The sequence below is a fragment of the Acanthopagrus latus genome, chromosome 4 (assembly GCF_904848185.1).
Source record: "Acanthopagrus latus isolate v.2019 chromosome 4, fAcaLat1.1, whole genome shotgun sequence".
NCBI classification, from domain to species: domain Eukaryota; kingdom Metazoa; phylum Chordata; class Actinopteri; order Spariformes; family Sparidae; genus Acanthopagrus; species Acanthopagrus latus.
The window spans coordinates 8,555,899-8,570,727 of NC_051042.1; the positions used below are offsets into that span (position 1 = coordinate 8,555,899).

The window sequence follows — 14,829 nt, forward strand, 5'->3', positions numbered from 1 at the left end:
TTACAATAACTCCTGAAACAGGAAAGAGATCATTTTTGAGTTGAAGGACATGAAGTGTAGAAACTGAACTGGCCAACTGTCCTAAATCTTTCAGTGTTAGTCTACTATTTATGCACACAGAATTTTAATCCTCTTTAAATCTGCCAGGGAGCTGTGTCAAAGTCCCATTCCTTTGTCTGAAACACATTTACAAACTATATGCAGTCACTGTTGAGGCACCAGTGTTGTATACGAAGATATTAAGGGCAAAAAGACCTTTAATGTTTATGTCTTTATGTTATATTGTTTATTATGATTTATGAACTACCTTGATCATACATTTGCTATATATGTTTCAACAATATACAGTCATCGAAAAAATTATTAGACCACCCTTGTTTTCTTCAATTTCTTGTTCATTTTAATACCTGGTACCACTAAAGGTATAATACAATGAACACGACAAAAAATGCAGCTGATCACATAATACTTTATGTCCTATTTGACATTCTTAAGCTTAATTGTATTCCCAGGGTATATAAGAGGCCATTTCATGTCATAAGCAGCACTGCACATGCAAAGGCTTAGAGTGGTTTCCTGCTTACATTCAAGCCATAGCACAACTCAGAAGTTGTCAGCTCTCACATAATGCCTAAAACAAAAGAATTATGTGAAGCCACAAAGGCAGCCATCTTGGCACTGCTGGAAATTGGCATGAGTGAGAGACAGGTAGCAAAAAAACTAAAGATCTCCAAGACAGCTGTTCATTACAACAAGAAAAAACAAGCCGAACACGGCACTACCAAATTGCTACCTGGCCGCGGCAGGAAACGTCTCTCTACCCCACGAGATGACCGTGCACTCGTCCGTTCCTGTGTCAGGAATCGTCGTCAGACCTCCAGGGACCTTCAAAATGAGTGGGCACTGTCGAGAAATGTGACTTGTTCGGCAAGGACAGTTCGAAACCGACTTGTTGAAGCTGGTCTGAAGTCACACAGAGCACGGAAGAAGCCCTTCATCAACGAAAGGCACAGGAAGGCCCGGTTACTCTTTGCTAGGGATCACAAGGATTGGACTGTTGATGATTGGGCTAAGGTTCTCTTCAGTGATGAATCCAATTTTGAGTTGATGCCCACTCCAGCTAACTTACTGGTTAGGAGGAGGCCTGGAGAAGCCTACAAACCAGACTGTCTTGCCCCTACAGTAAAACATGGGGATGGATCAGTGATGATCTGGGGTTGTGTCAGTATGAGTGGAACAGGGCAAATGCAATTGTGTGAAGGGCGAATGAACCAGGTCATGTACAGGGCTACTCTTGAAAACAGTCTTCTTCCATCAGCTGGAAAACTCTTTCCTGCCTCGAATGACTGGATTTTCCAACAAGACAATGCCCCTTGCCACACAGCAAGGTCAGTTAAAGCCTGGATGGAGAACCACAACATTCGCACCATGCCTTGGCCTGCTCAATCACCAGATCTGAATCCAGTTGAAAACCTATGGAAAATCATCAAACTCAAAATGGAGAACCACAAGCTCAAAAACAAAGCAAATTTGTTTGAATTTGTGCAACAGGAATGGGCTGCTGTGACAGCAGAACAATGTCAGAAGCTGGTGGAGAGCATGCCAAGATGCATGGCTTCAGTCATCAAAAACAATGGTTACGCAATCAAGTACTAACTCCTGTGTGTATCATGTGTTTAAAGCAAACAGAAAAGAAAACATGTAATGCTTAAAAGCAGTGTTTTTGGCAGTACAGTGCCATAGCTATTGATGTAAGAACTTAAGTGATTTTGGTTACTATCAAGAAAACCATGGAAAATGGCTAGATATCAGCTCTTAAATTAAACTCTTACGAGCTATTTTTGTTGTTATCATTATATTTGTCCAAACAAATGTACCTTTAGTTGAACCAGGCATTAAAATGAACAAGAAATTGAAGAAAACAAGGGTGGTCTAATAATTTTTTCCATGACTGTAGTTTGATAGTTCCTGGCAATAAATAATGAATGGTCACCGTTAATGGTGTCACGATTTCGATTTTAAATAGACATCGACCAAAGTGAAGTCATAATCTCGAACTTAGAATTAAAAAATAGAATCGTCGATGCTGCCACACCCCTATGTCACATCCGGTCAGCTTGCCAAGTGGAAAAAACACTTAGCTTAGCTACTAGCTAAGCTGATAGCTGTTAGCTACAGCCAGACAAATGATAGCATGGTGTTACACCATTCCTGTTCGGCTCCCGGACCATGGTCGGAAATCACATGGGAGATGAGTTCCTCCAGGGCCTGTTTACCTTCGGGGTGAACCACTGTCACGTGTTAAGCTGGTCGGGAAATAATACCAGGGAGTTTTGCTGTATCTAGCCGTCGCCTTTATTCACAATAAAACTGCAGCCTATATTATACATTTTATTGCTGTTGCTACGACTGCAACTCCTTTGGCTCCTCCTTCCTCTCCCGTTCATTCACTAGTATCCACACGTATGCTTGCTCACCCACTCACACCTTACGCACACACACCTCACGCACTGCCCTATTCCTGAAAGGGGCTACCCACTCTTAAAACAATGGCAACTGCAGATTCAAGAGACCCATCAACAGAACTTGAACCCCCTCCTCTTTCACTGAAGTCACTGGTTCACGTTGTCGACAACATTGGCGTTGTCAACAAAAAAGGCACAGTGTGCAAGCTCTGCAGAAACTAGATGGAAGGTTATTTTGATTAAGTTTCCAACTGACTGAAGGTATAAGTTATTGTTACATTATGTTAATAAATGTTTTAAATTTTACAATGTAGTGTGGTACAATGGTCGAACAATGGTCAGATATTATATTACATAAAAGTCTAGTCTAAAAATGGCATAGCAACCTGTGCTTTAAAAAAAACAAATGTAAAAATCGAGAATCGAAGCGAACCGTGACCTTAGAATAGAAAATGTAATCAAATCGAGGTTTTGGAGAATCGTTACACCCCTAATCTCTGTAAGATAGTCAAACAGCAGGATATTCTCTAAATTCGGCAAAACCACCACTTGGATTCGAGGATGAACTGAACATCTTGGTGGTCAAGGGTCAAAAGTCACTGTGACCTCGCACAACATGTTTTTGGCCACAATTCAATAATTTGTATGGTAACAACTATGACAAGATTCCACATACATGTCTAACAGAATAAAGTGATGATGTGATGACAATGTGATTTATATCCAAAAGGTCAACTTTAGGGTGACATCATAATGTTCTGCAAAAGTACTTTTCTGACCATTATTCAACACCATAACTCAACAGAAGGAGAGATTGTGACCATATTTCACATTTAGTCAGACACTGAATTAGTGACATCTTTGGTGTCCACCTTCACTCTGTGCTGAAGGTACAGATCATCTGTGCTACTGGTTCAACATATGTGTGAATGCTCCATGTTTTCCATTTTGTAGCCCCTCTGTGTTGTGTCAGAATCAGCATTTTGCTTTTTGTTTTTCTCATGAACTTACACACTAATAGAACACAAAGCACTATGTGAGCTCATTGGATTTGCTGATATTGATCTTCAACTGATTGTTGCTGCACCATGTTATGAAGGTCTCTATAAGTTCTCTGTACTCCTCTGTGAAATAGTAAGTGAAGACAGCACTTCTATTTCACTTTCGACCTTTTATTAAATCCCTCCTGGTGAGCAGGTGGCATTTTACACCTTCTGTCACCTGTTTATGAATATGTGTGCAAACGGATGAGTGTTTTGAGTGTTCGGTAAGACTAGTAAAGAACTATACAACTGCAGTTAGTTAACCATTAAATTGTAAAAATGTCAAATTGTGTTATCATATTAAGTGTTCTGCAAATGAAGGGATGAATGAAATGTTAAATATGGAGAAAACACCTTAATGTGGAAAATAATACTCAGGTTGTAAGAAAGTGAGATGTGTGCAGCGAAATAATGTAGACAGGCTGCTACTGAGTGTTAAGAAAGCATCCACACACTTAAATATTTCATGAGCTTTACGTTAATTATTATTGTCCTTCTACCCTCATATTGTTGTTTTTGAAGTGTATTTTTCAGTCCTTTATAATCCTGTCTCTGCTCTCTCTGTACAGCTACTCAGTGAAAAGATCAGTGGAGCCGAGGGAACGAAGCTGGATGAAGACTTCATGGAGATGGAGAGGGTGCTGGATGAATTATCTTCACTAACAATATTGTTATCGCTATCCATTAGCCAAGCTTGGACAACTGAATCAATAACTGACTAAATTGAAAGTTTCAAAAATCCCATAGGACAGAAAAAAATAAATTCACATAACTGTAATATCTGTTTTTGATCATCTTTTCTTGCTCCTATCAGAAAATTGAGGTGACCAATAAGTCAGTGTTTGACCTCTTGTCCAAAACAACAGAATACCTTCAACCTAACCCAGGTAGAAAAAATGTGTTATGTTATTTTGTTTAAGAATGTGCTGCAGTTTTATGTCCCATTACAACACTGTCTTGCAAAATGCATTGAGTATGTGATATATTATTTGTTTTCCTCCTTAGCTTCTCGAGCCAAACTGAACATGCTTAACACAATGTCAAAGATCCGAGGACAAGTGAAGACCACTGGTTACGCTCAGACTGAAGGCCTGCTGGGAGACTGCATGCTGCGCTACGGCCATGAACTGGGAGAAGACTCTGTCTTTGGTACCTGTTCTCATATTTGAGAACATTGTTATATATCAACTGCCAGTATGTAGAAATAAAGCCTCTTGCTGGAAACTATACATACACACACACAAAACGATGATGTCTGTCTCTGTCCTCTAGGCTGTGCTCTGTTGGACATGGGTGAGGCCATGAGGCAGCTGGCAGATGTGAAAGACTCCCTGGACATAAACGTCAAACAAAACTTTATTGACCCCCTGCATAATCTACAGGATAAGGACCTCAAAGAGATCACGGTACATTGCAGCAGCCTGTACCAGAAACTAAACTTGAAACAAAAAAAAAACTCTGTAAAGGGACATATAAAGTACTTCTTCGTACATGAGGTGAAATGCAGGGGGGTGCCATTTTATAAATGATTCTTTTTTCCAGGCAAAATACGAGTGGTATTAAGATCACAGGGTTGCCTTTGTTCCATAGTTCAAAACCAAGCCCTCAAGTTCCAGTTATGATGATAGCCTTTGCAACACAGGGGAAATGTGATAACACCTCCAGGGTGTGCCAAGATTTCACATGTCCACGTGTGTAACTGCTGTTGGACCAGTGTAAACTCCCATACTTGCATTACTAACATTCACATAGTTGCTAGGAATGCATCTATGCAACTCTTTCTCTGCTGACACATATTCTGGCACCTTAGATCAAGATATCACCTGAGTGCTGATGTGATACCAGTGCTTTCTTTTTTTCAAATTGAAAATCTGTGACACTGTGAAACTCATTTGAGTTATTTATGTGTAAATGAACACAAGAGTATATAACTTACAGCCAGAAAATGACATTTTACAATGACTTGACAAAGAAGCTAAATTGAAACACTGCACATGAATTGCTCATTTCTTGGCTTGAACTGATCTGCTTTAGGACAGTATTGATTTCATCACTGATTTTGTATATCAGATCAGTGCATCCATAATGGGTACCAAAAACACACCGGAGTTTGTTAGAACTACACCAAAATATAATGTCTGGTTGGCACAGGATACCAAATGGGATCCGTTGACATATGTTACATGGTGGCAGTAGCATAGATAATGTATTCAGAATGTAACATGCATGTTCCCACTTGGATTTACAAACCATTTATTACTTCTAGCTATTAGTACTTAGATTTTAAATGTTGTATGAAAGTTCTACAGAGATTAAATGTGAGACTTGAAAAGTATGAAATTTGAAATGAAAAATGTGTAGGAACTTTGAAACAAAATTATTTACCTGCATACTGTTTGCACAAGATGTGCATTTGCATTGTTACTATTGCTATTATGACAGTCTCTAAGGTAATGCCAGTAAAGGCCATACAATATGTTTGCAGAAGAAGCATTGGACATGTGACGACTAAAAATAAGATACATGATATTGACTTGTTCCTGTTTGTGCTTGCAGCACCACCTGAAGAAGCTGGAGGGCCGCCGGTTAGACTTCGACTATAAGAAGAAGCGTCAGGGGAAGATCCCAGATGAGGAGATCAGACAGGCTGTGGAGAAGTTTGAGGAAAGCAAAGAGCTGGCAGAGAGGAGCATGTTTAACTTTTTAGAGAATGATGTAAGCAAATCTGGAACTTCTACATTAAAAAAAATTACATATAAATGGTCTTGCATTTTTATAGCACTTTTCCAGTCTGCTGACCGCTCAAAGCACTTTACAATACATGCCACGTTCACCCATTCACAGACACATTCATACACTGATGACAGAGGCTGCCATGCAAGGTGTCAACTGCTCATCAAGAGCAATTTGGGGTTTAGTATGTTGCTCAAGGACACTTAAACATGCAGCTAGGGGGAGCTGGGATTCAAACCAGTGACCTTTCGATGACTAGACAACCCGCTCTACATATTGTGCCACAGCCGCCCCATATAGCCAGTATTAAATATAAAGCAGTTAGCAATGTAAACATGTTAAGCAATGAATAGTTTCAATTACAGAGTTTCATAAAACATCACAATAGGAGGCAATGTCACCAAACTGTTCAACAGGGAGATAAGATTAGATTAGAATAGATTAGGTTTGCATGCAAATTTTACTATATTTCTTTCTCAGTGGTTGAAACAAAGTGAAGGTTTTTTCAGATTCTTGCATTTTTAGATGTATTATATGAAGTAGATATGGGAAAAGATCAGGTTTGATACATACATTGTGAAGAGATAAGATTTTAATGTACTGACATCCAGTATACAGTACACAAAACTATATCATGAGTTAATACCCAAGTTCTATATTTCATTAATATTTGAATTTGTGATCATTGTAAAAATAATAGATTACGAAGTGTTACGTTCCAGACTCCTTTTACAAAGGAGTTGAGTCACTTTGCATCAGGGTGAGTTGATGTATGTATGTGTCTGTGTTTATTTGCTTGTGTCTGCACACACGGTTGTGGCCAATAGGTGGAGCAGGTGTGCCAGCTGTCAGCACTGATTGAGGCAGCCGTAGAGTACCACTGGCAGTCAAGTGAAATCCTGGAGGAGCTCAGCAGAAAGCTGCAGAGGACGTAAGAGACGTGCTCTTTGTCTTGTACTGAGGCCACCCCTCACCTTCACTCTGCTGTCTTTAATTACTTAGAAGTGTTTGTCCTTTGAACAATCTCACTTTGGCTCTAGAGTTTAAAAAGTTATTTCTCATTTCAGCATGAATGTCAGTCATGAGAGAAGGTCTTTGAGCAGCACATTTAGGAACTATATACTGGATGGCTCTGAGCATGTAATGGAGGCTCACTGACATCCACACTGACCAGGGACGTGCACATGATTATAGAAGGACAGGGGCTCAAAGTCAGAAAATGGCAGTAAATTTTTTTTCAGGCCTTAATAACATAATACATAGATTAATTTAAAATTAATAAACAAGTACTTATAGAAAGCTAACTACTTAGCTGTGTATTCTGTGTAGCTGTGAGTGATATGCAATTGCCTTTTCTTTTGTGTCACTTCTTCTTAAAAAGCAGTGAAACACTGTTTTTTTTATTATTAGGCTATTAATTGGAGGGCAAGTGCAAACTACAAATGCAGGCTACACATCTAAAAGTGTGACAAAGCCTGCTACTGTGAATGTTAGTAGGAACAGCAATCTTTACAACAGCAAAGTCACAGTAAACTCAGTATCTGGAAGAAGTTTAAGATTTGTGGCAAGATAAACAGCTGACACAGACAGCTGTCAGATTCCTAGATTATTCTTAACTCTCATTAACAAGCAGTTAGTTTAACAAGCACAAATGGGCACTTTTCTGAAATATGAATCATATTTAAGTTGAATAAGTGGAAGGCGACTTGTTAACCCCTAAAAGGACGTTATGGTAATGGATTTATAACTCACAAAGATTCAAGTCGCTCCACTGTCACTTCTCATCTCACGTGTGCGTGGTGGAGTTCTCGATGAGGCAACAGCTTCTCTCTCTCTCTCTCTCTCTCTCTCTCTCTCTCTCTCTCTCTCTCTCGCTCTCTCTCTCTCTCGCTCTCTCTCTCTCTCTCTCTCTCACTGACTCACTCACTCACTCTCTCTCATTCACTGTCCCTCAGGTTGTGGCATGTTGATATATACTGGGCAGCAAGATACGTGTCCTTCTCCCAGGAGTATTTTTATTTTTGATTGGTCATTCAGCTCTTTGAAATCTGACATTAGAGAGCTGAATTTTTCAAAATGAATGTTCCTTGTTTCATTGAATGTTTCACATTGTAGGAGAAAGTGCATCTCTTTCTCGACCTCACCAGTTACACAATGACCACATGATTTTTTGTGTCTTGCTGTTTGGATTGTCAGTTTGAGGTCACTGAGCCTGTACCTGGTCAGGATCTGTCTCTGATTTCTATCTCTGACAGTAGAGAGATATTCTGCTAATTCATAATCTCTGTTTAAGGCCAGATACCATTCTAATCTACTTTGGCTTTTAGTTTCTTCTTTCCAATGTTCCAGATAGGTTTCTTTACATTGTGTTATAATTTGCTTGACTCTGATTGGTGTTTAGAAAGCAGTGAGGCTGGTCAGACTGTGTCTGAGAGGAGGCAGTTAGCCTCAGTACCAAGTGACATAGGGGACTCTTTTCTGGGCTCAGCTCTTGAGTTTGGAGGGCTTTGGAGTGGACTGTGTCTCAGGGTCTGGACTGGAAAAGTTGAGCGTTTTCTTTTGAATGTGGATTATCAGTGGGTAGCTGCCTAATTCTGCTATACAGTGGGGCAAATAAGTATTTAGTCAACCACTAATTGTGCAGTTTCTCCCACTTGAAAAGATGAGAGGCCTGTAATTGTCAACATGGGTAAACCTCAACCATGAGAGACAGAATGTGGAAAAAAAACCCAGAAAATCACATTGTTTGATTTTTAAAGAATTTATTTGCAAATCATGGTGGAAAATAAGTATTTGGTCAATACCAAAAGTTCATCTCAATACTTTGTTATGTACCCTTTGTTGGCAATAACGGAGGCCAAACGTTTTCTGTAACTCTTCACAAGCTTTTCACACACTGTTGCTGGTATTTTAGCCCATTCCTCCATGCAGATCTCCTCTAGAGCAGTGATGTTTTGGGGCTGTCGTTGGGCAACACGCACTTTCAACTCCCTCCACGGATTTCTATGGGGTTGAGATCTGGAGACTGGCTAGGCCACTCCAGGACCTTGAAATGCTTCTTACGAAGCCACTCTTTTGTTGCCCTGGCTGTGTTTGGGATCATTGTCATGCTGAAAGACCCAGCCACGTCTCATCTTTAATGCCCTTGCTGATGGAAGGAGATTTTCACTCAAAATCTCTCGATACATGGCCCCATTCATTCTTTCCTTTACACAGATCAGTCGTCCTGGTCCCTTTGCAGAAAAACAGCCCCAAAGCACGATGTTTCCACCCCCATGCTTCACAGTGGGTATGGTGTTCTTCGGATGCAATTCAGTATTCTTTCTCCTCCAAACACGAGAACCTGTGTTTCTACCAAAAAGTTCTATTTTGGTTTCATCTGACCATAACACATTCTCCCAGTCCTCTTCTGGATCATCGAAATGCTCTCTAGCGAACTGCAGACGGGCCTGGACGTGTACTGGCTTCAGCAGGGGGACACGTCTGGCAGTGCAGGATTTGAGTCCCTGGCGGCGCCTTGTGTTACTGATAGTAGCCTTTGTTACTGTGGTCCCAGCTCTCTGTAGGTCATTCACTAGGTCCCCCCGTGTGGTTCTGGGATTTTTGCTCACCGTTCTTGTTATCATTTTGACGCCACGGGGTGAGATCTTGCATGGAGCCCCAGATCGAGGGAGATTATCAGTGGTCTTGTATGTCTTCCATTTTCTAATAATTGCTCCCACAGTTGATTTCTTTACACCAAGCGTTTTACCTATTGCAGATTCAGTCTTCCCAGCCTGGTGCAGGTCTACAATTTTGTCTCTGGTGTCCTTCGACAGCTCTTTGGTCTTGGCCATAGTGGAGTTTGGAGTGTGACTGACTGAGGTTGTGGACAGGTGTCTTTTATACCGATAATGAGTTAAAACAGGTGCCATTAATACAGGTAACGAGTGGAGCCTCGTTAGACCTCATTAGAAGAAGTTAGACCTCTTTGACAGCCAGAAATCTTGCTTCTTTGTAGCTGACCAAATACTTATTTTCCACTCTAATTTGGAAATAAATTCTTTAAAAATCAAACAATGTGATTTTCTGTTTTTTTTCCCACATTCTGTCTCTCATGGTTGAGGTTTACCCATGTTGACAATTACAGGCCTCTCTAATCTTTTCAAGTAGGAGAACTTGCACAATTGGTGGTTGACTAAATACTTATTTGCCCCACTGTACATGCATTTGTTGGTGTGTTTCTGTGTACGTGTAAGATGTATTTGCAGAATTCTGCATGTAAGGATTCTGTTGGATGTTTGTCCCAGCGAGTATAGCACAATGGGCTGGATGACACTATTTTTTAAGCCAGATTTTGCCTGGAATTTAGAAATTATAAAATGTTCTTTTGTTTGCATGTAGGGTTTTTTGAGCTTTTTCTTTTAGTGCATTCATGTTGAAACTCCCTGATACTGTGATGTTTATACCAAGGTAGGTATAACTCATGCTATGTTCAATGACATGCTTATTTATGGTAAACTAGTGTTTGTTCTCCTGACATCTGGGGTGTTTTTGAAAGATCATGACAAGTTTTCTTCATATTTACTCCCAGGGCCCAGTTTTGACAGTACTTTTCTACTGTGCCTAGCTGTTGCTGTAGCCCTTGTTCAGTAAGAGACAGTAGAACAAGGTCATCAGCATAAAACAAAGACTGCACCTCTCTATCGAGGAGGGAGAGGCCAGGAGCAGCACATTGATCCAACTTAACAGCAAGTTCATTTATATACACATTAAATAGAGTCTGACTTAAATTGCAGCCCTTGTGTACACCTCTTCCCTGGGTGAAGAAGTCAGTTTGTTTGTCTCCAATTTTAACACCACACAAAATTTCCGAATACACTGATTTAACCAGATCATACATTTTGCCCCCTATACCACAGTGTAGGACCCTGTAATAAAGCCCTTCATGCCAAATAGAGTCAAAAGCCTTCTTGAAATCAATGAAACAAGTGAATATTTTACCACTTTTGTTTGGTGTACATGTTTATTAATTAAGGTGTGAAGGGTATATACATGGTCAGTGGTGCGGTGTTTTGGGAGGAAGCCAGTTTGACTTTTACTCAAGATGGAGTGTTCCTCAAGGAAATCTAGTATTCTTTTATTTAGAATACTGCAGAATAATTTACCCAGACAGCTGCTGACACAGATGCCAAGGTAGTTATTAGGGTCTGATTTGTCCCGACTCTAATGAATTGGGGAAAATGAGCCCTTTGCACCAGATGTCAGGAAAACATCCTGACTGTAGTACAGTATTGAACAACTTCAACACTGCACCCTGCATCTCTGGGGTGCTGCATTTGAGCATTTCATTTTGCTGTCTGGACCACAAGCTTTCCTCGGCTGGAGAGATTTTGTCTGTGTGGTCAATTCTTCCCAAGTAATTGGGAAATCAAAGGGATTTTAGTTGTTTTTAATTGTTTCTTCTAATGTTTGGAGTTTTTCTTGTGTACATTGATACATTGATCTGAACTGATTAGATTTATTGGTATGTCTTTGTACAGATTTTCAAAATGTGCTCTCCAGATGTCACCCTTTTGGATGAGTAGTGTCTGTTGCTTTATGTTGAACTTGTTCCACATATCCCAGAATTGATTTTGATTAATGGCATTCTCAATATCTTAAAGTTTCATGAGAGTATAATTTAGTTTTTTGTTCCTAATTGTAATTTGTATTTCTTTAAAATTTCATTGTATCTAATTCGTAGGCTGGGTTGCTTGGTTGGCGATGTTTTTAATTTGCTACTTTTCTAAGGTCTTTTCTGATGGTCTTGCATTCTTGATCAAACCATTTGTCATCGTTTTGTCTTTTAACAGGCTTCTGTTTTTGTTTCATGAGGTCAGCTTTTATAGCTGCCTTATGAAATATCATATTGATATCATCAGTGGCCTTATTTACACCATCTCTGGTAGAGACATATTGTTTTTGGACATATATTGATATGTCATTCATCAGATCAGGTGAGTTCATGGCCATGATGAATCTGTCTCCACTGTCTGGGGCCCATCTGTAAGTAGGGTTTAATTTAAGCAGCTTACTGGGTTCCCTTTTCGTGTCACTCATTTGATCTGAGAGTTTAAAGAACACATTTATTTGGTTGTGGTCTGAGAGGGGGGATTGCTGTCTGACAGTGAATGCACTGAGAGTGGAGGGGTCCAGGTCAGTGATTGCATATTCCACTACACTAGACCCAAGTGCTGAGGAGTATGTGAATCTCCCTAAAGAGTCCCCTCTGAACCTACCAGTAACTATGTACAGGCCTAAAACCTCACAGAGATGCACTATCTCCCTGCCACATTGATTTATTTCAAAGTCAAGGTTGTTCCGATGGGTGATGGTTGGTGTGGTAAACAGAGGGGCCTGACCAAATACATGGTTGTTGCCCTGTGGGTCCATGACATCAGGTTCAATTCCTGTTAGTCCATTCAGATCTCCAGTTAGAAGCCTGTTTCCCTAGGCATGTAAGTCAGCAATTTCTGAATGGAGAGTGTCAAAGATGTCTTCTTCAAAATAAGGAGAGTCTACTGGGGGTATATAAATCACATAGAGATATAGATCCCTATCAGTTATGCCAGTTGATTTAATGTCAACCAAATGTGTGATTTACCCTGTTTTACTGGTGAGATGTGATGGCAAAGATCTCCTTTATACCACACCAAGATTCCCCCGATGTTCTGCCCTTACGTATGCTTTTTAATTTTGCAGAGGGCACCATGACTTCCTGGAGGACAGTGAGTGAGCAAATCATTTTGACACCATGTTTCTTTCAATACAATTATATCAACGTCTTTGATAGAATTCATGAATTCAGGGTTTCTGCTCTTCAGCTCAAAGGTTAAGGAGTGGAGACCCTGAATATTACAACAGCTTAAATGAAATTAATGCATAAGAAAACAATCAAAACAGTGGTGAGATGGTGGGCATGTGGGGAGTTGGGAGTTCCAGGCTGAGCTGTTGTGTCTCCTCACAGCAAGGGGATCCTGGGCATCTTGGATGGTCTCTGAAGCTTCTTGTAGAAAAGAGGGTGGAAGGACTGCGTCCAAGGGCCGTGTCTTTGAGGGTCTTTGCAAAGATCTTCACCTTCTCATAGAGGTCCCAGGTGCCAATGGTTGGGTGGAGGGCCAGGCGGATGTTGGGTAAGGTGGCACATCCTCTTCTGATCTCCATATTGATGTCATGGATGACATGAGGAGGGGATGTCTGTCCTAGGTAGCAGGGTTGAGATCACAATGAGGGTGTCAGGGAATTCCTTACTGGCCTGCTCTGCAATCTTCCTCGCTGCCTCAGCAGTGTCCTTTCGGAAGCTGTGCAGGTCATTGGTTCCTGTGATGATCACCAGGTATTGAGGGCTCCTGAGGGTCTACTTATTTAACAGCTTCATTGCCTGGCCTGTGGTGCTGCAGCATTTCGACAGCAATTTGTTACCAGGAAAAAGCCTGTTTGTGTCCAGGAATTTTCCATTTGAGTCAGCCAGCAGGACCACTTGTGGAGCTTGTTCTTCTGGCTGAGTGGAGGGTAGCTGGGATGGGCAGAGCTGGATGTTGGCGGCTGGGTGGGTGTATCTGGAGTTGCCAGGGTGTTGTTGGTGCAGAGCAAAGATGGTGAGACAGCGACAAGGCAGGTGTTTGGGACACTTGCAAGGAGAGTCTTTGTCTCTGTGGTTGTCACTGTGGGGACTTCTGAGAGTTGATCTGTCAGATGTTGGACTTTCCTGGCGAAACTCCTTTCTCTGTTCTCACCATCCTCTTCACTGGATGTGTATGCATAATTGTTGCACAAAGTATCTTTCCAGATGTAGATGGAGTCCGTGAAGAATATGAGGTTGTTCTTCTTCCTTCATCTTTGTTTTGGGTGTAGTCAGTGGAGGACCTCTGGATTCTCCCGTAGTGTCTTGTCCTTGTGTTTCTCCATAGCTGCTGCACTCTTACATTTAGCAGGGTATCTAACCTCCCGGCTCTCAGTTCTGTTAGCTGCCTTCGGACTGGTTTCCATGGCGAACACTTGTTTACGCCACAGAGGCTAGACTAACTGCTTCTTTGCTTTTCTAGCCTTTTAAACACAGTATTTTTTGGATTTGTTTGTTTGTTCTTCTTCCTGTCTTCACAGGATACCTCTTCTGGTATCATCTTTAGTGCAGTTCTTCTTGTAAATTTTGGTAACAGTGGCAGGTAGTATCCAAATTAGTCCCAGTTAGCAGTTGACAGCAAGTTACACAGTTGACAGCTAGCTAGTTGACACTTTTTAGGTCTAAGTTTGACAAATATTCAGGAGCTCATTTTTGATGCAGCTTCTTTTCCCCCTTCTCTCTTGCACAACATGAATTTGTTTATTCATTAAAAAAAAACACACACACAGAAAGGGCACTTTTTAATACGAGGCAAAAATGGTAGTTTTCCAAAAAAATACACTTCAGGCAGGACTCACTAAGTAAACCCTGAGAAAACTTGCATCACCAGCACCAGTTTACACATGGTTTAACTGAGTTTTTTAAAGGATGTTATGTCACAGGTTATACATCTCATTCATGTAATATTCATGTCACCGATCACATGGTTTCAGAGTCGATCGGA

At 40.8% G+C, this 14,829-nt stretch overlaps 1 protein-coding gene across 3 annotated transcripts in view; it reads left to right on the forward strand.

Moving 5' to 3' along the window:
• Positions 1–14,829, forward strand: part of sh3gl3a (SH3-domain GRB2-like 3a) — a 40,991-nt gene that overhangs the window by 21,881 nt on the left and 4,281 nt on the right. For 2 of the 3 annotated variants that reach the window (XM_037094645.1, XM_037094646.1), the window contains exons 2-7: positions 4,078–4,146; positions 4,323–4,395; positions 4,514–4,657; positions 4,781–4,914; positions 6,065–6,223; positions 7,069–7,172. In XM_037094645.1, the coding sequence (XP_036950540.1) occupies positions 4,078–4,146; positions 4,323–4,395; positions 4,514–4,657; positions 4,781–4,914; positions 6,065–6,223; positions 7,069–7,172 (683 nt within the window). The remainder of the gene's footprint in view (positions 1–4,077; positions 4,147–4,322; positions 4,396–4,513; positions 4,658–4,780; positions 4,915–6,064; positions 6,224–7,068; positions 7,173–14,829) is intronic. The other variant, XM_037094647.1, reaches the window with a different exon arrangement.